General features: G+C 37.9%; 2 protein-coding genes across 2 annotated transcripts in view; one reads left to right on the plus strand and one right to left on the minus strand.

The window, feature by feature from the left end:
- Positions 1 to 528: 528 nt before the first annotated feature.
- On the minus strand, positions 529 to 18,887 carry chrm5b (cholinergic receptor, muscarinic 5b). Its single transcript, XM_034313749.2, has 2 exons — positions 16,712 to 18,887; positions 529 to 4,123 (listed from the first exon to the last, which is right to left on the minus strand). The coding sequence occupies exon 2, from the start codon at positions 4,040 to 4,042 to the stop codon at positions 2,516 to 2,518; it is 1,527 nt and encodes a 508-aa protein (XP_034169640.1). The 5' UTR covers positions 4,043 to 4,123; positions 16,712 to 18,887; the 3' UTR covers positions 529 to 2,515.
- Positions 5,080 to 26,394, plus strand: part of aven (apoptosis, caspase activation inhibitor) — a 28,294-nt gene continuing 6,979 nt past the window's right edge. Inside the window, exons 1-2 of the mRNA XM_026923090.3 lie at positions 5,080 to 5,375; positions 7,401 to 7,575. Of these exons, the coding sequence (XP_026778891.3) occupies positions 5,178 to 5,375; positions 7,401 to 7,575 (373 nt within the window). The 5' untranslated portion in view covers positions 5,080 to 5,177. The remainder of the gene's footprint in view (positions 5,376 to 7,400; positions 7,576 to 26,394) is intronic.

Raw genomic sequence — 26,394 nt, forward strand, 5'->3', positions numbered from 1 at the left:
ACAACATTTATTCCACATAGCAAATTAAATTGCATATTTACAAGCCGCACTAACAAAGAGAAGTAAGTTGGAATAGATTTTTATAACATGACATTAAGAGTCTCAAATAGTACTAGACATTTCATCCTCTAAATTATGCTCTAAATAAAAGTGAAACAGTTTAAAAAATAATAATAAAATCTGGGCACAGTCATAGAGTGTGTTCATATATAACAGCTGGCTCTATACAATGTTAGTATGTTGTATTTTGAATGACTAACATATAAAGAAGTTGTTTGGTTCAATGTGGGTGAAGGTGGAATCTAGGAAGATGACAATACATCAACTTGTGTACAAATATTTTAACCCTCCCATGGTTTGTGGATTAAATAGCAAAGCATACTTCTACTTTACAATTTATCTTTGAAAAATACTTTTAATCTTAATACGTTAGAATGTATGAATGAATGCAACACCAATCCAGAACATATGCAGAAATAAAAACACAGGTAGTTTGAAGACCAAAAGGAAATCAAAATATTGCCTCTTGATCTCCAGTCCTAATCTCTTCATCTGAAGAAGGTGGAATTCTAGCACTAAGAGGATCTAAAAGCTCTTTAGAAGGTACTAAAGTGGTTAAAGGCAAAGGGTTATTAGAGAATATTTGTATCACATTCAGAAAGGGAAATGCAAGCTTTTATACTAATATCATTTAAATGATTTTTCACTTTTATTATCTAAAGATATGAATTACTATTTTCTTGCTTATGATATTGAAGGAACATCTGTGAATGCCAAAACACTCCTTGTTGGTTAAAATAAATTCTTTGTATTTTTCATTTTTCACTTTGTGTTTGGAAACTTTGGCTTGCAACGCTATTAGCTACAGTAAAGGTCAGTACTCACCAGCCACTTTAATAGGAACAGCTGTACACCTGCTCATTCATGCAATTATCCAGTCAGCCAGGCAACACAAATGTATTTACAGGTCAAGAGCTTCAGTTCATGAAACATCAGAATGGGGAAAATGTACTCCTGGTGACTTTGGTTTGAGTATTTCAGAAACTGCCTGTCTCCTGGGATTTTCACACACAGCTGTGTATACAATGGGCACAAGCCCACGAAAAACGCTGATTGGAAAAACTTTGCCTGGTCTTTTTTCCAGTCTTGTGTGTACCACTGCTCACTGTAGCCTCAGATTCCTGTTTTAGGCTGACAGGAGTGGAACTCCATGAGGTCTTCTGCTGCTGCATATCTGCTTTAAGGTTCAATGTGTTGTTATTTCTGAGATGATTTTTCTGCTCATCGTGGTTGTAGCAATTTGAGTTACTATAGGCTTCCTATCAGCTCGAAACTGCTGTGTGTGAAAATCCCAGGAGATCAGTAGTTTCTCAAATACTCAAACCAGCCTTTCTGGCACCAGCAACCATGCCAGGCACATTTTTCCCTCATTCTGATGTTTGATGTGAACATTAACAGAAGCTCATAGCCATATAGTTAATAAGTTAATATTCACATCAAACATCAGAAGGGAGGAAATGTAACCTCCGTGACTCTGACTGTGGCATGGTTGTTGGTGCCAGATGGACTGGTTTGAGTATTTCAGAAACTGCTGGTCTCCTGGGATTTTCACACACAACAGTCTCACGACTTTATACAGAATGGTGAAACACAAAATACATCCAGTTTGTGCTGGTTCTGTGGGCGGAAACTCCTTGATGATGAGAGAGATTAGAGGAGAACTGCCAGACTGTTTGGAGCTGATAGGAAGCCTATAGTAACTCAAATAGCTACTCTTTACAACCATGATGAGCAGAAAATCATCTCAGAACATATAACACATCGAACCTTAAAGCAGATATGCAGCAGCAGAGTGATAGTAAGTGCTGATCATTGTCTACTGGAACACTTGAAAATCAGAATCTATAACCAGTGATTTTTTTTTAATTTATCAGTGTTTAGTAACTAACACTAATGCTAAGTAAGTTTAAGCAGACTTTAGGCACATTTACTATGCTTTCATTTAAATACACTGATCAAAATATGATTTTGAGACAGAGATTAAAATAAGCATGCCACCCAAGCCCTTAGAAGAAGATTTACAAAAAGAATGTCAATGGTTAGGCAGGATACAATATATTACAACAGCTAGAAACATTAGTGTACAACAACAACAACACACACACACTGTAGGACATCTACATAGCTGGCACTTAATTTTACTGGAAATATCAGTGAAAACTATCTTGAATATATGCAAATTTATGAAATATTTCTCATTATGAGATTTTGATAAGATTATATTATCAAATATAATATATATTTGATAGAAATATTGCAGCAAATAAAAGCTAAAGTGTATATCGACACTTTTTTTACTAATTTCGAGCTTGAAATTGTTTTGTTTGGTTGGCAGATAATTTTGCTCATTTCAATTACAAATATATGAGAAAAAAATATGAGAAATATGAGATAAATTAGATTATAGTCAAGATATTTATTTGCTAAGATATCATTTTTTTGCCACACAGATTACTCAGTCTGCTTGCTGTGTGAGTTTGTTGGTCATTGGTGGGTTTTGCCCACACCAGTGCAGTTTCTCCTCTCCTCGGTTCTTCTTCCACTTGCAGGAGAGCAACATTCGAAAGGTTTTCTGGAAGGTTTTGTTGCATAAGGCGTAGCACATGGGGTTTATGGTGCTGTTGACGTAGCAGAGCCAGTAGCCCAGGTGCCAGAGGGACAGAGGAATACAGTCAGAGCAGAAGGTGGAGATGAGCACCATGATATTATATGGAGTCCAGGTAAGAATAAAGGCCAGGAGAATAGCGCTGAGAGTCTGAGCTGCCTTCTTCTCTTTGATGAGAACCATTCTCTTCCGTTTAGTGATTTGACTTTTGAGACTGGAATCCATAGGTTGGGCTGAAGAGGACGCAGATGTAAGAGTTAACTGTTGTGATGATGGGCAAGGATGTGTAACAGGTTCACTGTTGGCTTTCTGGGGGCTGATGTTCTTCATGACTGGCTTGAACTTGTAGGAGATGCATTTCTTATTCTTTTGTGAGCAGTACTTGGTGGAATTAGCAAGATAGTGGCTTTCTTCATAACAGTTCATCGGCTCATCCTGGTTTTTGTAGGAATCTTGAGATGGTGCTTCCGAAATAGGGCGCTCCTCATCTTCAGAGGATGTATAGCTATTGAGAGCAGCAGCCTGATCTGATTTCACCCACACGTCCTCAGAGTGTGCTGTAGTCTTAGTCACGTTGCTCTGGTTCGATGAAGACCACGAGCCGTGTGTTCTGTTCCGGTCAGTGCTAAAAGCAAAGCAAGATCGTTGTTTTTGTGTTTTTGGGTTGTCGTGGCTATCCACAGACGTGATCCCTTGCAGCTCAGCCAAGTCTTTTGTACGCTTCTCGGTCTCCTTGTAGATTCTGCAGTATAAAATGGTCATAATGGAGACAGGAATGTAAAAGGCTGCTATGGCTGTTCCAAATGTAATCACAGGTTCTGAGAAGAACTGAATTTGGCACTGGTCTGGAGGAACTGTCCTCTCGCCCACAAAATACTGCCAGCATAAAATAGGAGGGGCCCATAAGATGAAGGATATAAGCCATGCCAAGCCGATCATAATGCCAGCCCGCTTGGGTGTTCGTTTAGCCCGGTACGTAAGTGGCCTCGTAATGGAGAAATATCTATCAAAGCTGATCACCAGCAAGTTCATTACTGAAGCATTGCTTGCCACATAGTCCAGAGCTAACCAGAGATCGCATGCTAAGTTTCCCAGAGACCAATATCCCATCAGAATGTACGTAGTGTAAAGGTTCATAGAGAACACTCCAATAATGAGGTCTGCAAAAGCCAAACTTAGTAAATAGTAGTTGTTCACTGTCTTCAGCTGGCTGTTCACTTTGAAAGAAAGCATCACCAAAACATTTCCCACTATGGTGATTAGGCTTGCAACAGCAGACACAGTAGCAATAGTGATGACTTCCCAAAGGTTATATGGAACTGACAGGACGACTGATGTGTTTCCACTCGCTGTGGAGTTGTGAAGCTGTTCATCCATCTTTCCGGAGATGGTCTACTGGGAGCAAATGCCAGATAAACAGTCCTCTTTGTACTTCATGTTGAATTAGCAGTGGATAACCTGGAATTAGAAAAGAGAAAGAGATTTGGACACTTTTCATTTTGTTTTGAGGTTTGCATTCTTTCTTGACTTGAAAGGAGGTGATCAGAGACACTCTGAAACATTTTGCAGGAAGTGTAAAAATTCCCTAAAATGTGCATCACAGCTGCAGTATTATTTTATTCAAACTATTCAAATATCAAGCACATAAAATAGACCATCACAATTAAATGGACCCACAAGCTTTTAGGTCCTAAACTTTCAGAATCTAAACCATTTAACAATGTGTTAAAATGTTTGAAACATTTGTCTTATATAAAAAGCACAGTCTAGTTAGTTAAAAGTGCATTTATATCAAAGTTAACATTATTACTAATACATAGCTGCTGAACATTTGATTCGGAAATGAACAATGTTCTATGAGATCACATCAGTGTAAGTGGCATAATTTATTAAGTGACCAGTCAATTAGGCCTAAACATTTTAAAGAATGTGTCTGACTAGACCAAACTTCACATCAAGACTTAATTTGCACATTGCCTGAAGCTGAACAATACCTCACCTCATGCATATATTTTACTGCATTTTTTACCACCACTTTTGTGTGTGAACTTTAATTTCCATATTAATGCCATACTGTTTATTCGTTCCAGTGTTACACAAACATATTGCACAATATTGCACAAATACCTCACACAACTCAGTACAGTCTGTGGAGGAGGATGTTAATGATCAGCTTAAAAAAAATGTCGTTATTTTATGTTATTATTTGTCTTTTATTTTAGTTGAAATCTGTTGCAGCATCCATGAGACAACGCGAACTAAGAATTTGATTGTACAAGGAATACTGTGCATATGACAATATAGTTCTTTAATAATAATAATAATAATAATAATAATAATGTATGTAATCATAAAAGGGGTCTCTGGGCTCTCGGTCTCCACTCTAAGAGCCACGTGAACAGTCATTATTATTGTGTGCGGTTTCTGGGTGGAACCTTTCTTTGGAAATCGGGGAATGTTTTTAGTGTAACAACCAGGAGATACGTTGCAGTCAGTGTCGGCTTTATCAGTGATGGAGTTTAGACCGAGCAGGGGCCGCGGTGGTCAGTGGAGAAGAGGCGGCAGTGCTGGCGGTCCTGACAGCGGGAGTACCGGAGACCGGAGAGGTCGCGGGAGAGGCGGCCATCACCGCGGAAGAGGGAGAAGGGACCATTACCGCGGAAGAGGCCGCGGTCCTCCCGAGGATGGCGCTGCAGACTTCTTTCGCCGAGTGAGTGATTGTGTAGCTAAAACTCCAAGTTTCGAGTAACTCTACTTCTAAACTGCTGCCTGCTTCCTATTATATTGCACTATGTAGGGTAATAAATAACAGCTCCACAAGCAGTGTAGTGCACTACTCATGTAGCCCACAGAGGCGTTTGGGATGAGGCGTTAGCTGCCTGTGTGTGAACGCTAACTGACAGGATGGTTTACAGGCTAGCTAACTATAGATGGCTTTAAATGGCCCTAGGCTACATATACACAAGCTAACCTTTGTAAGTATCATGTACCACAGTTTTATTCATTCGTGCCACCTCTCAGGATACTTAACGTTAGCACTGTTTGTTCTATTTTAACATTAATTTCATATTGAACATCTCATAACTAATATTTCAGTTATTATTATTTTTAAAGAAGCTGCTATCTAAAAGTTAAACTAATTAAACATTCCAACAGGTTAGCAAAAGCATTAAAAATTGTTCGCCAGAACAATACAAACACCGTCCACTTTATTAGGAACACCTGCACATTCATGCAGTTATCTAATCAGCCAATCATGTGGCAGCAGGACAATGCATAAAATCATGCAGATACAAGTCAAGAGCATCAGTTAAATGAAGAATGAAGAAAAAGTGTGATCTCTGTGACTGTGATCATGGCATGGATGGGCTGGTTTGAGTATTTCAGAAACTGCTGATCTCCTGGGATTTTCACACACAGCAGTCTCTAATGTTTACACAGTCTCTAATGTGTACAAATAACACTGAGCAAGTGACAGTTCTGTGGGTGGACACCTTGTTGATCAACACCTTGTTGATAAGAGAGGTCAGAGGAAAATGGCTTATTTGAGATACTATAGACTTCCTGTCAGCTCAGACCAGTCTGGTTGTTCTCCTCTGATCTCTCTCATCCACAAGGTGTTTCATCCTACAGACTGCACACAGGATGTTTTTTTGTTTTTCGCCCCATTCATACAACACTAGAGACTGTCGTGTGTGAAAATCCCAGAAGATCAGCAGTTTCTGAAATACTCAAACCAGCCCATCTGGTACCATCAGCCATGCCACGGTTAAAATCACAGAGATCACACTTTTCATTCTGATGTGTGACGTGAACATTAACTGAAGCTCTTGGCCTGTATCTGCATGATTTACGCTGCTGCCACATGACTGGCTGATTAGATAACTGCATGAGTGTACACGTGTTCCTAATAAAGTGGATGGTGAGTGTAGACTTCCATTAATTATTATTTCTGGTGCAAATGAAAGAAACAAAATTAGTACACTAAACATAAGCTGAGTGATTAAATACATTTGGGATTTCCCCAAATTATACAAATTAGTCATTTAATCTACTGTGACTCTTGCCAGGATAAATAGGTTACAGAAAATTAATTAAATGAGGCGAGATATAATAAAATATGATATCGATATCATGATTTATCATGAATTATGTCACGATGTGCTTTTCTGAGATAACTGCCTGGAAGCAGCTGATTTGGAGTTAAAATGGCATACTTAATCTTTAAAGCTGTAAAATGTCATGTTAAACTTATTAAATGTTAAATATTTTTTATTTGTTCGTAAATAAATAATTTAGTTTTAAATATCAAAAATGCATTTTTGTAGACAGTCTATATATCAATAAACGTGTTTTTTAGATGCAACACTACGGTTTTGCTGGCATTTTGTGAGCAAACCTTTTTTTGCACTGATCGATATTGTGTATTGTGGAAATGCCTTCAAGAATCGTGATATATTTTAGTCGTATCGCTATCAGCATGTTTATGGGCGGTGGGAGGAAACGGGAAAACCCACAGAAAACATGGAGCAGAGAAGCTCCACACAGAGAGTAACTCGATCTCAGGACCCGTGATCCTGGAGCTGTGAGGTGGCCTTGCTACTGACTGCACCACCAGACTGCCCCGCAACTAATTAAATATGATTAAAAAATAATAATAAAAAAAGAATTAATTTAAAAAAAAATTAGCTTGCTGGAAGTCAACTAGTGGTTAATGTGAAATTTATTTTTTAAGGGTCAGGATGAACAAGAAGACAAAGAAAACACTGAAGACGAGATGCCAGCAGTCTATTCCAGGAGAAAGCTGGAGTCCAACTGGGATCGTTATGAGGAATCAGAGAAGGAGGAGGTGAATGATGATGTTCCAGTGCAGAGAGGGACAGACTATCACGTCCTCCTCACTTCAGCAGGTAAGAGCTGCACTATCCACTTGCTCAGCACTCTAAAACGAGTGTCCTGCTGTGGAGCTACATCTGAGATAATGCTCTCACACCAGGGTATAAACACAACGCCAGTTTAGGAATATTTCTGTCATCAGACCCTGCTGTGGGCTGTCAGACTTTAAGAAACAGCCCTGGGCAAGCGTTCATTTTTGGTGCACAGCTGGATGTGATTTGGAAGAGTGTTCTGATGAGTGAATATGATTATAAAATATGACTGCAGATATTCTGTCAGAAGTCTTTCTGTAACATGCAAAGTATAGAGTACTCTAGAGTAATACATAATAACATGGTATAGTTTGTAATCTGTGGACATTTTAGGTTGAAGGATCAAAGGATAATATCTGAATTGTAGATAAGTATATACGATAATTGTATATTTTAAAATCTATTAGTATTCACGATTGACGTTATAATATAGGTATAATGTAGTGACGCTGTCTGTGTCTGCATAGGTATCTGTTCAGTGCTCCAAATTTTTGTATTTGTATTTGAATTTAAACCTGAAGTACATGTAGCTTGTTTATTCTTGTTGCTTCCTTTTTTCTTTTTTTTTTTCTTTTTTTTTTCCTCTTCCCTCCCAAATTAAATCTGAACCCTACCACTATGTACTCGGAAACACTGGAAAACACTCAGCATGGTCTGAAGTCTGGCTCTGACAGTTCCTCAACCTCAGCATCATCACTCGAGTTCATATTTGATCTCCACTAGAGATGTGTGCTAAAAAAATTTTTCTGCGCACAGGGTTATTATTTGTGTTAATATCTGCCTGTGATATTTTGTTGTGAGTTGGTTCTAGTTTCCAAAATATAAACAAACTTGTAGCCTAATTTAAACCGCTGCAACCACCAAGGTCTTTCTTTGTCTCGCGAGCTTCATATCTGACCACACATGAAAGTAAAAACCACCTGCTCGCACAACTGATACACACCTCTAGTCTCAATCAAATGTCCTGTGAACCTTTCTGGCAAAACAAACAAACAAACAAAACAAACAAACGAATTGTGCGCCTCCTAGTTGTATCTGTATGTGTATCTGTTTAGAACACATTATCTGTTCATTCAGAATAACAGATTTGAATCGGTTACATCTCTATCTTAAAATTGGGACTTTGTTATTGCACATCAGTGTGTTCTGGTTTACAGTGTTGTGGTGGTTATATTTTTATATTTGTCTTTTTTAAGCTATTTATAAGTTACTATTGATTAAATTAAGAGCAAAGTACAATGGCAGATTTTTTTTCTGCTTATCGATGGGTTTTTTTTCTGTAGCAATTTCTGTACGTTTTGCATACATTAAATTAATGAAACCTCTATATTAAAACATGCAAACCAGCTACGCAAAGTCTCCTTTCTTAATATCTGAGCTGGTTCATCTCTTAAAACAAGTCAGTTTTTAATTTGCTAAGAATATTTAGGTTGAAATTTATCTTTAAACCCTGTGTATTACTTGTGTATTCAGTTAGTTTTGCTTTCCTGGCTGGATATACAGTACACACCTAAAAAGCCTTTCAGTGACTGATCTGATGTCTTACTATATATATAATACTTGATTCTTATCTATTTTAATCATGTGATATCCTATTTAACAGCAAAACAAGCTTCTTTTTTGTTCTGCTTTCTCTCTGGGTTTTTTTTTAGTGCATAATTTGCCTCTCATTTCCCCAATGTGCTTCCGCACCAACCACACTGCTACTCAACGTGGACTATTTGTGTCCTCTATTTTAAGGTTTCTGGTTTTTCTGCAGTGGTGTTGAACTCCCTCTTGTGGTTTTCCAGTAGAGGTTACACTGCAATTTAACATCGGGGCTTGTTTAGCCACTGCAGTATTTGCACTGCAGTAAAGTCATTTGTTCTGCCCAAGAACAATGTGAAACAGTATGGGAAAATTGATGGCGTGACCCCAGACCCCAATATCCCAATTTTCAACATGTGACTTAAAGGTGCATAAGGTAAGATTAGTGTTTTTTTCCCCCTAGAGATTAGGTCTCTAACAGTTAGGTGGTTTCAATATTTGAATGATTCTCGCCCATGCTGACGAAGCTCAGCCCCCAGGATGTACGGTGGCCTGTGAAATAGTGTCTATAAAATGACTGACAGTAGGTGCATCCAAACACAAACAAGCATTCCGGACCAAAAGTCAGTTTTCAAGTCGTGTTTTCTCAGCGACTTAATAGACTTTTGCCCAGGCCATGGCTTAATGCATTGTTTTTTATCATGTTCTACATATCTTCCAGGTTCTTTGTACAAGTAAGGAATAAAAAAAATGCCTACTGCATCTTTAATCTGCTTTGAATTTCTACATTTTATGGCAGAAACAGTATTTCTATTTAGTTCTAGAAACTGCTAGAATAGTTTGTAAATAGTCTTGTTAAGAGGATTATTCTACATTTTCATGTAGAATGTAGATCATTTTATCTGTATTGTTTCAGATTTGTCCTTTAAAAAGAAGGCCAAGTAGATGCATGTTTTTTTTATGTTTTTAATGTTTTCTGTAAATCAGGTGGCAAGCTAGACATAGAAATAATGTTTTTGTAATATCATCTATATGATTATAGCATAATAAACATTATAACTACTTTATATAGACTACTTTCCTTATCACAGTATACCATCATACACTCTCTTAGAAAAAAGGTTTCCTCAGGGGTTCTTTGGATGGTTAATGGTTTTTACTTTCTAAAGAGGTATAGCCTGAAAGCTTTTCTAAAAATGATACCATGTGTTTTAGGGTTCTGAATAGAGTCTTTTACATATGATTACATTAAAGAATGACACATTTTTTTTAGCTGTTTATAGTCATGTTTAATGTTGTGGAACGTCTGCGAAACAAGACTGAAGTCACAGTGTGTTCCTGTTAGCAAGCCGTAAAGAGCCGTGCTGTTTCAGAAAGTTAAACACCTTCTGACCAGTCAGAATTGAGAATTCAGCACTGCTGTGGTATGAACAGTCATAAAAAGTTGTTTAGGGTGTATTGGAATATTATTGAATCAAGATAACACTAATCTAATTATCATGGTAATACAAATTAAAGGCATATTTCCCTTTATATTCTCATCTTGGTATCAGACTGTTTTTGTTACTCACAGCTACTAGTGCTACATTTTCACATTTTTATTCAACTGCATGCTGAGAGAAACTTCTTTATTTAGTTGAGATTTTCTACCCACAGAACCACAGTGTGCTTCTTATTCCTATTATTTGACTGTGTTTGTTTTGCCCACACGAACAATTAGTCACCTCCTGTGCCGTGAAACCACCGCTCTATTTAGCGCAGTCTGATTAATTGAATGTGGGCGTAATTTGTTGGCATTATCTATGGCAACTGAAATCAGGAATTGGACACAAGCACTCTGGTCATTTCCAGCATAACAGTGTGTTTTCGCAGCACTGCCTGACTGTGATTGGGAGCTTTGCTTGTTAGTTGTTCTGTATCAGGGTTTTGAAGTGGTTGTAGTGCTTGTTGCAGGAGCGGTGGATATAATTATGGGTCAGGAAAAGGGAGACATCCTATCAACAAAATAATCATGTTAGGAAAATGTTACTGGATGGACTATAGATAACATCTGATTAATACAAGACCTGTACACTTGTCAGATCACTTGAATGCTTTCTTCTTTTCTTACTTCCTTCTATACATGACTATAAACAGTGTTTACTGTTTATAGTCATGTATTGGAAAGTATACTTCAAAAGTATTGGAACAGCAAGGCTAATTCTTTTGTTCTTGCTATGCCCTGAAGACATTTGGGTTTGAGATCAAAAGATGAATCTGAGATGATAGATCAGATCAGATTTTCTGCTTTCATTTCCTGGTATGTACATCTAGATGTGTTAAACTACTTGGAACATGGCACCTTTTGTTTGAGCCCACCCATTTGGATCATGTGACTGACAGGTGTTTCTTGTTGCTCAGGTGAGCCCTGTTAGATTGACTGTTGAAACAGTTAATAGCTCTGAATGTCTACTCTTGGTTTGAGCCCTGGGTTTCACCTGTGAAGACTGCATTTGTTAAAAAGCATAAACCAACACGAAGACCAGAGTGCTGTCTATAGGAGGAAAGCAAGCCATTTTGAAGCTGAGAAAAGAGGGAAAGTTGATCAGAGCGATTGTATTGGGCATTGGGCATAGCCAATACAACAATTTGGAATGTCAGTTTGGATTAACCTCTACTAAAGTGTGCAGAAAGAAAGAATCTGCTTATGATCCAAAACATACGAGCTCATCAGTCCAGCACGGTGGAGGTGGTCATGTCATGGCTTGGTCTTGCATGGCTCCTTCTGGAACGGGCTCACTAATCTTTATTGAGAAAGAAACACTGTCTGACAATTTATAGAGAAATGCATCCGATCTAATTAGGAGGAACTTCTTCATGCAGCAAGATAATAACCCAAAACACACTGCAAACACAACAAAGTGGAAGGTTTTAGTCTGGCCAAGTCAAGCACCAGATCTTAACCCAACTGAGCATGCATTTCACCTCATGAAGAGGAGACTGAAGGGAGAAACCCCCCAAAACAACTGAAAGAAGTCACAGTACAAGACTGGAAAAGCATCACAAAAGAAAAAAGCAACAGTGTGGTAGCATTGTTTGGATGCAACATTTTGGATGGCAGTAGATTGCTGGCTTGATGCAGTTATTGCAAGCAAGGGATATGCAACTAAATATGAAGTGTTATTTACTTTAATTTACTTTAAGACTCATAGTTTACTTTACTTTACATAATTTACTTTAAGTCTCATATTCATCTTTTGATCTTAAACCAAAATGTCTTCAGTGTATAGCAAGGCATTCACACAACCTTTCCTCACTGATTCACTCCAGGTTAAAGCAATCAGCAGACAACTGGGAAGTTCATAGCTGCAGATATGAGACTACTCGAGAACACAGGATTGAAACACACATCTGAGTCACAGAGTGCTGCCTTATTTAAGACACGACCAGTTCAGACACACTCCCCTTTGTTATTACTGCAAATTGGATAGTTTTGAAACATGAATGCAGGTTGAAAATTTAGCATGTTAAGATGCAAAGACTGAGAAAAGAAGAAAATGTGTCTTCCTTTTCCAGTGCCTGAACTTTTTGGGATACTTTCAGGACTTTTTGTGTGGTTTTTGAGATGTTGAATTTTTACTGAGACCTGGCAACCCTGCACACCACTGAAAGCTTGGCCAGAGAGCTAATGTTTATTTAGCCATTTTCCATGTTTTTCCATTCTAATGCACAGCTTTTGTTTCATTAGCTTATATGCTGCTAAGATTCTGAATGAATCATGAATGAATCACCGTGTCATTAAGTTGCAATTATTGCTCTTTTATGCTGTTAAATGTTTATCAATTCAAAATGGAGACCAAAGGCACATGTTCATGTAATGCTTAGTTTTGCTGTATTGATAATGTATCGTATTGAGACAAATTTTGCGGATCGTTACACCCCTAATTGTGTGGAATTTCAAACAATTATAACTCGTGGGGTTGTTTTTGTTTTTTTTTAAATCTAAATTGTATATTGCTGTAAAACAGGTTGTAACAGGAGGACTACAGTATGTAGCTGTGTGTTGAAAAAAAGAGACTACAGGGTGAAATGGCACTAATTCCAGGAACCTGTTCAGTTCTCATAACATCTGGAAACTGAGCTCTTGGCTAACTGATGAGGTGTAATTCAGAGTTCATTCAGAGATTGGAGCAGAGTAGCACTATTTTCTGCCCTCTATTATCATGAGACATTTCACAGTATCGATTGGTGCAGTGACCATAATGAATAGTTATAACCATTATGTATCCTCAAGGGTTCTTTGTGTAATCTAAGAGTACCGGAAGTGTTACAGTATTAATGTCTCTTTCATGCATGTTTCTTTTATAATCTGAATTAGAGCTGGAAGTATGACATTATGAGAGCAGTACTGTTATAAACCATGTCACAGTACACGTTTGTAAGATATTGTGCAGAAGTAGAACCATTTTAGGATGCTTTTGGCACCTAAACCCTTGAAGAATGCTTCCCCCCCACAGTGTGTATATAGTGGAAGTACGATATAGGTTAGGATTCATTCATTTTTACAGTCAGCATCTGAAATATCCTTTATAAGCGTCAGATTCCGGTGATTGTGTAACAATTTCTTGCTCTTTTATTATCCCACTGAATTGCTTCAGAGCCACACACAAAGGGCAAAGTCAGATCTAGTTTTGGTTACTGTGACAATATCTCTGCCAATATTTTGACATTTTCTGCTTTGACAGTGGTGTGTACACATCTCATCCTCTAACACAGTTCTGCTTGGAGGGAGCCAAAAGTAATGTATTCTTACAGCAAGTGGACAGATCACAGGACATTACATATATGAAAAAACAGCACTCAAATGTATTACCAGAACATCGATTAGCTCCTGGCTGTGAGGGCAGATGTGTCACATATCACATACCTGTTAGTTAAAAGTATTGTACTATGTAATAGACTAGAAGCAGAAGTGGACAAATGATGAATTTAATAGCTAGCCCACAAGGCAAGTAAAATGTAATTTAACCCCTCTGACCTAGTTATCTAGGCAAAAGCATTAATGCTGTCTAATGAAAATAAGTGACTATTCAAATTCCTGCAGAGGATGAAGTGCTTCCTCCAAGTCATGTCAAGCCTGCCATCTGCATCTTTTTTGAAGTGCTGCTCATACTGCGTCACAGGGCAGTGTAACACACTCGGAGGAAAGCGCTATCTGCCCTCTTCAGCATACATGAGCTTACAGATGCCCGCGATTGCCTTGTGTTGCTGTGAGCATGTCCTAAGTGGATTCGACAGGATTTGACCTTACGATCTCCCGATAAGAGGTGAACGCTTTTCAGTTGCTGCACTCAGGAGCCACTTTATGCCGAGTTACATTCATCCAGATTTGTAACCTATTGAAAGAATTGTAAAATAAAGCACTGCTTTAAACACACAAGAGTTCCTACTGACAATTAATACAAACAGTACTAACAGTTATGTACCCATGTGTTTAAGGGAAATGTCTGTGTAACAGATCATGCTATTGGCAACTACATGTGTTTTTCTTCTTTCATTTTACCATTTTTCGTTCTTCTTAGCTACCATCTATACTCGAACATCTAGAATGCTACAGTTCAGTATGCCATTTGAAACAGCACTTTATATGGTTTATACACAGATTAGGGTTGTTTCCATGATGTCAATTTAAATGATCTGCATACAAACATTAGCTACAGACAGTTATAAATGAAGAAAAGATTGAGGGGTAACAAAAAACTTGAAATCCAGATGTTAATTTATACTAACTAGTGAGCTCAACTGTTCTATTTTACTGAAATCCATTTTAAGGTCTCTTTTTTTTATGTTTCAATATGTTCTAAAAGGCACATTCACTACTTGATGTGAATTCACTCCCATACTTTTTTAAAGGATTCCCTCAGCATCAGTCTGTGTCTTTCTCCATGATGTTTTGATTTAAGCCCAAATTAGGAATTTTAAATAATTAAATTCGGATCTGAATAAGTCTGTGCTGTTGAAGGCAATCTCCTGTGGAATGGAGAATTTGTTGGGTGGAGACACGGTGATCTTTTCACAGAGCACATTCAGCCCGTTTACCAGGAAATGCTCCTCTGTGATTCTATCAGCAGCCCCTTAATTAAATGGTGTCACCACATAGAGGGATTTATGATGCAAGTAACACCATTTAAGACGTGCCCCTCCGAGGGGAATTAAAAGTCGATTTTGAACCCGCCAATTCTTCCTTGATCAAAGTTGAATTTAGCAGCATAAAATTCCATTCTCTCGGGAGGGGAGTTTGCATTTCAGCAGTGTTACCCAAGCCGTGCTCATGTAATTGTTGCCTTGTTGCTAGGGCTAGAGCGCTCAGGACAATGGTCTGCTTAATGGCTTTGGCTATTTAGTGCCTATGAACAGACGTGACACCCACACACCTTTCATTACTGAATGTGGCTTCCTGAGGCTGAATCTCTACAGGAGAATATGGATCTGAATCAGACCTATATGACTGTATTTCCATCTGAAATGTATTTTAGATTGAATGGATTAATCACTAATTATTTATCTAAGTAATAACCATCATACATGTTCAAAGTAATGTTTTATTAGTGTACCAACTTTTGGACTTTATTTAACCTTATTTATCATTTGCATGAGCGCTGAAATGATCAGTTTTGTAGAAACTGAAAACCACAAAAATTTCTGTCCTAGAAAAATTTTTTTTTTTTGACAGGAGAGTTTTGTTTAATACATGTCTGATTTTTCTTGGAGCGAATATCTCTCTCTCTCTCTCTCTCTCTCTCTCACTCACTCACTCACTCACTCACTCACACACACACAGTGGAGACCACATTGAAAATCTTTTTCAATGACAAACCTTTTTTTTTCCTTTTAAAATTGGAAATAAACAAAAGGTTTTTAGAATTTTGAAATATTAAAAAAAAAAAGAAAGTAAATGTTTAATATCTTGAATATTTAATATTTAAGATTCTGCACTATTTCTAGGTCCCTGTTTAAATATAAGCAAATTAGATTAGATGTAAGATTTTCCTCATGACTAATCTCTTCTACTGAAGCATGTGTTCACTGATGGATTTGATCTAAAATGGATCACCAGGTTTTTGCACAAACCCAAGTCCATGTCAGTTCGAGTGCACACTGTCATGAAAGCATAAAAGGGGACATAGCAAATACTAAGAAACTTTAAAATTTCATTGTTGTATTAATTTAGAAAAGAATGCAAAATACAAACATTTTCACTAGTGGCATCAGACCCCTGTGTGTGTGTGTGTGTGTGTGTGTGTGTGTGTGAGATATTATATTTATATAAATAAATTAAGACTAACAAATTAACCTTTTTTACTTTACTAATGAACCCTTCTCGTGTGTCCAGGTTTAAACAGAATTTTTAGCGTCTAATGTTTCAGTGCCTGTCTTGTGTCTATAGGATAACAATGTTTACCATTCATAGACTTTCTCACACACCTGTGACTTTGTTTTTTGTTGTTGTTTTTTTTTTCTCAGAACCTCTTGCAAAGCTCATTCTTGACTATCCACTAAAGAGAGAACTTTTCTTTAAAAAAAAAAAAAAAAAAAAAAAAAAGGTACTCACTGTTGTCCGTGTCCGGTTACACTGCCAGCCTCTCCATCTCTGTATTGATCACACACCATCTTCATCCTGAACCTCTTGAACTGGAAAAGTCCACGAAAGTGCTCACTTCATCTAGCCGCATATCCTTTTTGTTACACTTCATGGCTTTCATCCTTTTGGCAAAGATGCATTTTCAGTGCTCGAAAGCAGAAAGTAATGAGGAGCCAAAACATGAAGGCTGACTGTCTTTAGGCTGCAGAAGAATAAAGATGATGCTGTGAGGGGTTGGAGCAGATGCTCCTTGGCAGTAGAGGGAGATGATCAGGTGCTCAGCTGCTGCTGCTGCTGCTGCAGCCTCTGCACAGTTCATCTGTGCATGTGTGTGTCTGTGTGTAATACACATATGTAGCAGACTGGTAGGGAGGAGATCATTCCCACAGGGGCTGGGCTGTTCGTCATCGTTTAGGATAGTCAGTGTGATGTAGCTACTGAAAAAGGAGAAGGAGGAGAGACTGCTGACAAAACTGAGGGGTTGATACGTGTGTGTGTGTGTGTGTCAGAGTTGTAATCAGGACCAGCACCAGACCAGCCCATCTTTCTGTTATTTGCAGATCTCAGCAGAATAAACCCAGATGAATATTGTCTGCTGTTGCACCATATTTTATTGTATATAGTGCGTTTTCCATTCCCTATTGTACATGAACAACAAAAGGACTTGAGATTAATGACTCCTCAAGGTTGATGGAAACAGTGATTGCCACCTTCAGCATTATAGAAAGAGTCTGCCATAAAGAGATAAAGAAGACCAAGACTCTAAATAATGACACCGCAACCAGGGCACATGTCCATGTCCGCCTTGGACACAGTCTCAATGGCGAAAACAAACGAGATCTGAGATTCTGGATCTGCATCTCAGATTGACCAGTCACTGAGGATTTTTTCCCCCTGCGTGTGTGGCTTATTGTCAATAAGACACACCACATGAACAAATCTTGTATGAATGTCTTCAGATTCAGGTCTGGATGTAAAACTTAAACCACAGCAAATACTAGCTAATTTTCCCCAGTTGTGCTCTATTTGTGTGCATACACACACCTGTGTCATTGCTATAACAACCAGGGTTCTAGCAACCAACAAAAAAAAAAAAAAACAGTTTAGGCAATTTTTTTAACTAAGGCTTGATTTAAAAAAAATAAAATAAAATAAGTAAATAAAAAAATACATGCACAAACAAGTCCAGGTTTGTGTTTATGCTGGAGCTTTTTTCCCCCCTTCCCACTGAATATTCCTAGCTCTTCCTTTAATGTCCAGAAGGCTACCAGATGCCCGTTAATCAATAAGACATTCATCAATTATTGATGATCAGATTCAGTATTATGGCTGTAAAAATGCATGAATGGTCTTGACTTTAAAACTATAAACAGCTCCTTCCTAATATCAAAAACATACAGAAGTAAATCCAGTGTTGACCTCTGCATTTTCTAGACAGCCAATAAAATTCAAAAGTAGTCATGAAATAATAAATAATTTTAGATGTAGGTTTTAATAAGAGAGCACCGAGAGAGAAATGGCTGTGTGCGATGGAACTGTGAGAGCCTTGTAATGAGCATGGATTTTACATCATGACACAGATACAGCAGGCTGACAAATAACAGCCATAATGAACATCAGTCTTTGAATCATGACACCTACTTGACTAAAGCTTTATTTATCTGTACAAATAGTTCCTGTGTGGTTAAACAGCTTCAGCAGGCGCTTTTAAAACCTCTGAACGAATTTTGATTTTGCTGAACTTTTCACATCTTCAGTAGAAATAAGGCAGCACTGTTTAGTGTTTTTTTTTTTTTTTTCTTTTTTTCCCCTGTGTTTGGAATCATACTACTACAGAATCACAGTGTACACTACAGACCAAAAGTATGCGAGTAAGCATGTGTTTTTTAAAGTGTAATTTCAACATTCAAAGCAGCTCATGTTTATTGGCATCTAGTGTAACTATGATAGTATGCTTTCACTGGTTTGCGGTAGGCTTGTGCGAAATAGGTTTGTCCCTGCTTGTGATTTTACCTTTTAGCAAAACGATATAATGATGTATGATAAATGATATAATCGTCCAGAACTGATAACCTAAAAAGGACAGGAAAGCGTCCATTTCCACCATGTCACGTTTAATGATAGTATGAGGAGCCATAATAATATTAGCAGCTGTGCAGTACTCGTATGCAAAGGGGAGTCGGAGTCTGCACACCACACCAACAGAGTCTTCATATCATTAGATTAAATTTAGCTTTTAATTGTAATGCTCTTTGTTTGGGCTTTTTAGCATTGTTCTGTTGCTTTACTATGTAGGAAATATAAAAATGGACTGTTAAATAATTAGAACAGCAGAAACAACATAAGCAACAGAAGTCTTGAGTAAATAAGCTGAAAGGGGACTCTGCAAGAGTTGTTGTATTTCAGTACAACACCAGTGCACTTTCTAATTATAATCATTAGCAACATTTGTAAAGTATTAGATATGACACTTCACTGCATGTTTAATCATTTTAGGTCAGAATTCGATCAGTTTTTTCTTTTGGTCAAAAAAACGTGCAGTTTTTAACAATTTCTGTCCATGTTCATCATACTTTTATGATGTTAGATAATTCAAACATGCATCGATAGATTGAATTTCATATTAATGAACTAAAAACATTCTCCATTTAGCTTGACAGAAAGCAAGGTGTCCGATTCGAAATTATACCCAGATTCCTAATATAACACCTGATTTGTCAATAACATCTATGATAACACCAATTAATAACACCATTTAAATGTGAGAATCAAATATTTATGAATTACAAAGAAACACTAAATTTCAAATGTGAAATGCAAGAACTAATGAAACAGTTAATGGTCCTGTTTGGTAAATGGTAAATGTTTAATGTTAATTATAAACATTTTATATATATATATATATATATATATATATATAATATTTTATTTTATTTTTTTAAATTAAAAAGTGCACTTGTGGCCAAACTATTGGTGTGCCCTTGCTTCCATAAGAAATATAGTCCTGCGCTTCACACCCAGGCATGTTGTATCTGTCGAGAAGGTTCCTGATTGGTTAACGCAGCTGGACTCTTTTGAAATGTTTGTGACTGTGTTGAACTCTGAGATCATGAACCAGAGCTGTTTTTATCTGAACATCTGTTTTAGGGAAATCTATCAGCATGTAAAGACAGTTTATCTGAAGTAAACTTCAGAAAATATTCTGAAAATATGTTTACTGCATTTAATCCCACTATACGTGTTCATGTTTCTTGAAATAATATGAATATAATTTTTATTTTCTGTTTGCATGTGTGTTTCAGGCAGTTAAAGATGAAAGTGTGGAAAAGATGAAAATTACTCTTTTTTTTTCCCTTTCTTTGTATGTATTTGGGCTATTTTTTTTTCAAAAGGACAATCCTTTTTTCTCTGGCTCATCATTGTAATTAGCTTCATCACTGACCATCAAAGGAAAACCTCGAGTAGATCAATGAGGTGAAATTAAGATTACAAGCACACACAGTTAATAGACGATGAAACATGGGTGGGAAATGATCAAGGTTGTCAGAGGCCACACAAAGAGTAGGACTGGACACTCTGTGGCTTCTTATCTACCATTTTGCGTTTCGCCCGTTAAAGCACAGGTGTCTGTCTACGAGTGTCACCTAATGAACATATGGTATACAGTCTGAAACACCACCTAACATCTTACCTCAGGTCAGAGAGTCAAGCTCTGCACATGAGCAGGATTTCCAAAGTTTATTGATCATAATGAGTTTGTAGTGGAGGATATCAGGTCCATAAAGGACCCCATGAAAGATATATATATATACTGTGTATGTGCCACTAAATCAGCTCTGACCCAATGAGACATGGACTCCACAAGATCTCTGAAGATGTGCTGTGGTATCTGTCACCAAGACGTTAGCAGCAGATCCTTTAAGTCCTGTAAGTTGTGAGATGGGGCCTCCATGGATCAGGCTTGTTTGTCCAGCACATCCCACAGATACTCAATCGGATTGAGATCTGGGGAATTCAGAGTCCAAGTCAACACCTTGAACTCTTTGTCATGTTCCTCAAACCACTCCTGAACAATTTTTATATTGTGGCAGGGCACATTATCCTGCTGAAAGAGGCCACTGCTATTAGGGAATACTGTTGCCATGAAGGGGTGTACTTGGTCTGCAACAATGTTTAACTAGGTGTTACATGTCAAAGTAACATCCACATGAATGCCAGGACCCAAGGTTTCCCAGCAGAACATTGCCCAGAGCCTCATCAGAACATTGCCATCTCTTCCCCAGGTAAGCGACGCACATGCACCCAGCCGTCCACATGATGTAAAAGAAAACACGCATCAGTGAGCCTTGGGCACCGATGACCCTTGGATCACTTGTTGTATTTCCTTGGACCAATTTTGATAGGTACTAACCACTGCATACCAGGAACACCCCACAAAACCTCCCATTTTGGAGATGCTCTGACCGTCGTCTAGCCATCACAATTTGGCCTTTGTCGAAGTCGCTCAGATCCTTACGCTTGCCCATTTTTCCTGCTTCCAACTCATCACTTTTGGTAACTGACTGTTCACTTGCTGCCTAATGAGATAATCAATGTTATTCACTTCACCTGTCAGTGGTTTTAAAAGTTATGGCTCGTCTGTGTGTGTGTGTGTGTGTGTGTGTGTGTGTGTGTGTGTGTGTGTGTGTGTGTACACACACACACACGGTCAGGTCCATAAATATTTGGACAGTGTCACAATTTTTGTAATTTTGCCACCACAATGGATTTGAAATGACATAGTACCTCCATTTTGTAGTCTCCACTACAGTGAAGTATATGGAGAAGAAATGGAAGGGCTCATGAGCCAGAATACACCACATCATCTGTCAAACATGTTGAGGCAGTGTTATGGCATGGGCATGTATGGCTGAACTGGGTCACTGGTGTTTATTAATGATGTGACTGATAGAAGTAGCAGGATGAATTCTGAAGTGTTTAGAGCTATACTTTCTGCTCAGTTTGTCAAATGCTGCTAAACCGATATGACAGCTCTTCACAGTACAGATGGATAACGACCCAAAACATACCATGAAAGCAACTCAAGAGCTTGGAAATGGAATGTTCTTAAATGGCCAAGTCAGTCACCTGACCTTAACCCAGTTGAGCATGCTTTTCATTTACTGAAGACAAAACTGAAGGCAGAAAGCACCCATAAACAAGCAGCAACTGTAGACAGCGGCAGTAAAGGCCTAGCAAAGCATCTCAAGGAAGGAAACTCAACTTTGGTGATGCCCAAGGGTTCCAGACTTCAAGCAGTTATTGACTGCAAAAGATTTGCATCCAAGTATTAAAAATATTCCATATACACACACACACACACACACACACACACAATTGTTAGTTTGTCCAGTTACTTTTGAGCCTGTGAAAATGGAGGGACTCTGTAAAAAATGGCTGTAAATGTTCCTAAACAGTTAATGCCATATTTTTGTTAAACCTCTTAAATTAAAACTGAAAGTCTGCACTTTAATCACATCTTGATTGCTTCATTTCAAATCCATTGTGGTGGTGTACAGAGGCAAAATTACAAAAAATTGTCCAAATGCAAATGGCCCCGTGTGTGTGTATGAGTTGTAACCGCAGTGTTAATGCTGACTTTTGCTTGCATTACACTCTCTAGCTGCATACCATTTAGTTCTTTAGATCAAGCAAGGATCAATCTTTATATGATGCACATGGTAGCCTGGGTGTCACTAACTCAGACTTCCTTCTGTGCCATGGCTAACATCGTTACACGGCTGGCTAAACTTTGAGATGTCTGATCATCCATGTGTGCTGCAGTAAGGAGAAGGTACTCTGAGTGATTGCTGGTGACAGTGCGTCTGTAGGAGAGCAGTCCCCTCTCAGGTTTTTGACCCTCAGGCGGTGGGCTGTGGCCCTGATTCTGTCTGCTTCACCAGCTGGACCTTCCATCATGTACATCAGGTTGCTTTAAAATGGCTGCAGCTCAGCAAGTACAACTACAACACACTTTCCCAGATTAGACAAGAAAGGAGTTCCCTCAGTTGCTGACTGCGTGAGTCACTATTAGAGAATGGGTGTTTTTTTTGGTACATGCAATGTTTTTAAAATCTATTAAAGAATATGCCAACATTTTACGGCCTAGACTGTATCCACTGAATCTCATGTGTATGTACAATTACTGTGGACAATCATTTTGAAATGTTTGTGTACTGAGAAAAGAACAGAAAACGTACAGAAAATATAGTCCAAAAAAGTATTTGGACACTTTCCACACTTAAAAATGACCCTTTTGTTGGTGGAAACTTGGAGGAAACTTAACCACAACTGTTACAGGAACTTGTCGATTCCATGCTCAGACATTGCCAATAAGTTCTGCAAAACATCTTTATCTTTAATGAAGCCACTATTAAGTGACCAAATACTTTTTTGTTGAATTTTCAACAGTATATTTTAACTTTTATGTTTTCAAACATAATAATCTATTTTTTGGGAAATGTTTTGCTTGAAAAGTGAGCTTGTGGTATCTTTCTTTAAAAATAAATGCCATTCGGTTTGACACGTTGTTTTCTAATGCAGTGATTCATATATTTGTAAGTGTGGCTTAAGTGTCCAAATACTTTTTGGGGCCACTGTAGAAGTCTAAGGGCAGCTGGTAAAATTAAGTCAGTAAATGTTTATGTGAAACATATATATTTGTTGTTGAATTTGCAGCGATCGTGATTGTGCCCTAGGTAGCGTTGCTGCCTCACAGCTCCGGGGTCTCTGATCTCGATCCTGAGATCCTGAGAGGTTCTGTGTTTGTTCTCCCAGTGTCTGCATGGGTTTCATCCAGGTTCTCAGGTTTCCTCCCTCTTCCCAAAAACATGCAAGTAGGTGGAGATTGGGTACTCTAAATTGTTCCTACGTGTAGATGAGTGTGAGAGTGTGTGTGTGCACGATGCCCTGCTATGAACTTGCGTCCCGTCCAGGGTGTGTCCCTGCCTCTCACCCAGTGTTCTTGGGATTGCAAGGTGACACTGACCAGGCTACTGAAGATGAATCTGTGAATGCTTTCATGAATTCTTCTGTATAATTTGTCCTTTCAGAAATTGGACCCTTTTGTGGTTAGGTGTCACAAATTTAGTTGAGCATGGCTACCGCAGAAACAAAAGAAAATACTGAGGGAAAACAAAAATACTTTTTATTTTACTGATCCAGTGTACAACTGGATAAAACAGAAAAGAAAAAAAAAACAGCTTTAGTAGGACGTTTGCTCATATCTGTCATATTCTAAGGCCTTTATCATTACAGTTGTAATGGTTATGGTTTTGAATTAGCATTAAGCCTAGGTAGCTGTGAATTTTAAATGTTTACTGACAGATTTTAACAAGTGCTCTTAGACCTCTTTTATAAGTAAGCTTAAGAGTGAACAGATTTTTGTCCTTTTTTTCTCCAGTACAGAAAAATGTGTCAATTCAATGCGTCAAATCACGCATATTCTGCAGGTATGCTGTGTATAGACAGGGCAGTAACCGCTGTAAAAGTTTTTAGTGAGATCCACATTACAGAAATGTGACCCACTTAGTATTTAATACACCACAATGCCATGTACTACACAAACTGCTCCTTTCTAATGTCTGCTTATTTAATGTTATACTTCCATTCTTCCATGAACTGCTCTGCCTCAAGTTAGACTGTTTTATTTTATTGAGTTAAATATTTTTCATTTATGGTGATCTAGCTCTTTCTTTTCTGATTATGGAAAAAGCATACATTAAAAATGCAGCTAACATGGGGTACATCGAACAGCGAACATTTCTGTGATCAGCTAACATGGCTGCTGATTTGGCTAGCAAAGTTACAAGTAGTTTGCATTTTTCAGTGTATTTTCTCCCACTCAGTTTTACATGATCTATTCTCACATAAACTCATTCACTTATATCATAGCCTTAAATATTCTGTAATATCTCTCAACAAGTCAAGTAGTGCAGCATCTTGTGAGAGTTAAATGTAATAAATTCGTGGAGAACCAGTTATCATTGCTGATTGGATTTTGGAATACAAATTTCTTTCCTCATAGTAGGCTACATTTTACCTCTGTCAAGTGGAGATACTACATGGGAGGTTAAAAAAAAAACATACCCTTTTACCCTGGACCTCTGTGTCCTCGTAGCTAGTTACAGCCTTGTATAGAGATGTACGTTGAAAACACAGGAGTATTACTTTAATGTCAGCTGTAACCAAGTTTAATGGATTAGTTTGTGTGTGTTGAATAAATGATGCTGCTATTTAGTTTTGAAGTCTGAGCAGGTAAAATAAAAAGATTTCTGTTGCATAAGCAGATATTTTCAGCAGTACTCACCAGTACTTGAGTTAAAGTGTATGTGTGTGTGTCTGACTGTGCACACACACATTGGTATTGTCTTTCCTCAGTAAAGAAAATAATTGGAAAGCATCTGTGTGCTCGGCTGCCTACGCAGTGGCACAATGTCATTTGGTTGATGATAGGTATGAGTTGTAACCGCAGTGTTAATGGGCCATTATGCTTTCCTCTGTATTTAAGCACCGTCCACTGGAACAGTCATTTTAAGGGCAGTTTATTTCCCCGAATGCATGTTGTCTCTTCCGATTGTTGTTCTTTCATTTTCTGGTCTTCAGAAGCATTGACTTTGAGAGCAGCAATTATTCTTCGAGTGTGGTCTACTATGTTTTCTGTTTTTATTTTCCATAAGCCATGTCATATCATTTGCCCTCCAATCATGCAGTATCTAATCTTCATGCTATTTGGCCTTTGGAGATTACAGTAAAGATTGGTTTTCTGTGTCCCTGTTGGTTTAAGAGGTTTTACTGCTCTAATTTCCGTACCCTGGACCAGCAAATTATCCCATGTCCCATCTTTACTTTAATTAGTTTAATATAGATTTTGCCTGGCTTTGTTTCCTTCAGTGAAAAAGTGCATGGACACATTAAAAGGTGCATTTATGAAGCACATATATTGAGCTTTAATGAATTGGGTTTCTGGGTTACAGTGATGCATTAGGCTATATTTAAAAAGTAGCATATATAAGGGGAAAAATCCAACAGATACAGTAGATCATATTAAGTCAAATAACAAGACAAGCTATGAAAATAGCAAAAATACTGGTATTACTAAAAAAAAAAACAGTAGACATTAAACAGTGCAAAGGGACATTAAAGTAAAACCCAGTGCAAAAAGTCAATTTAAATGAGAGTTTAAAACTTGTTTAAAGTGTCAGTGCAGGAAGTGAATTGGGAAGGAAGTCTCGTTTAAAAATGTGATGACTTGGAGGTTGAAACTGTCCATTAGGCAGCTGGTACTGGCAGTGATGTGAATAGGTCCTGGCTGGGTTTTGTTGCTTGATGATACTTCTCACCTTCCTCTCATCCTCTCCCTTTTCATGTAGATATCAGAGATGAGTGGGAGTAGTGACTTAGTGATCCACAGCTGCTGGAATGGCAGGGAAATATTACAAAAAAGTGTTCTCAGAGGTGGACAAACAATAAATTTAATAGCTAGGCAACCAGACACAGTGTGCTATCCAGTCCCATGTTTTAGTTGCCCAGACACTGACTAGGCTAAGTACTGGTAGCTAGCATAATGTAATTATATATGGTGAGCTAGTTTTCTAATTAAATGCATTAATACA

This window comes from Pangasianodon hypophthalmus, chromosome 19 (assembly GCF_027358585.1).
Source record: "Pangasianodon hypophthalmus isolate fPanHyp1 chromosome 19, fPanHyp1.pri, whole genome shotgun sequence".
In the NCBI taxonomy this organism is placed as follows: domain Eukaryota; kingdom Metazoa; phylum Chordata; class Actinopteri; order Siluriformes; family Pangasiidae; genus Pangasianodon; species Pangasianodon hypophthalmus.

Excerpts from the sequence above, each read along its gene's own strand:
- chrm5b (XM_034313749.2), bottom strand. The coding sequence starts at position 4,042 with ATGGATGAACAGCTTCACAACTCCACAGCGAGTGGAAACACATCAGTC.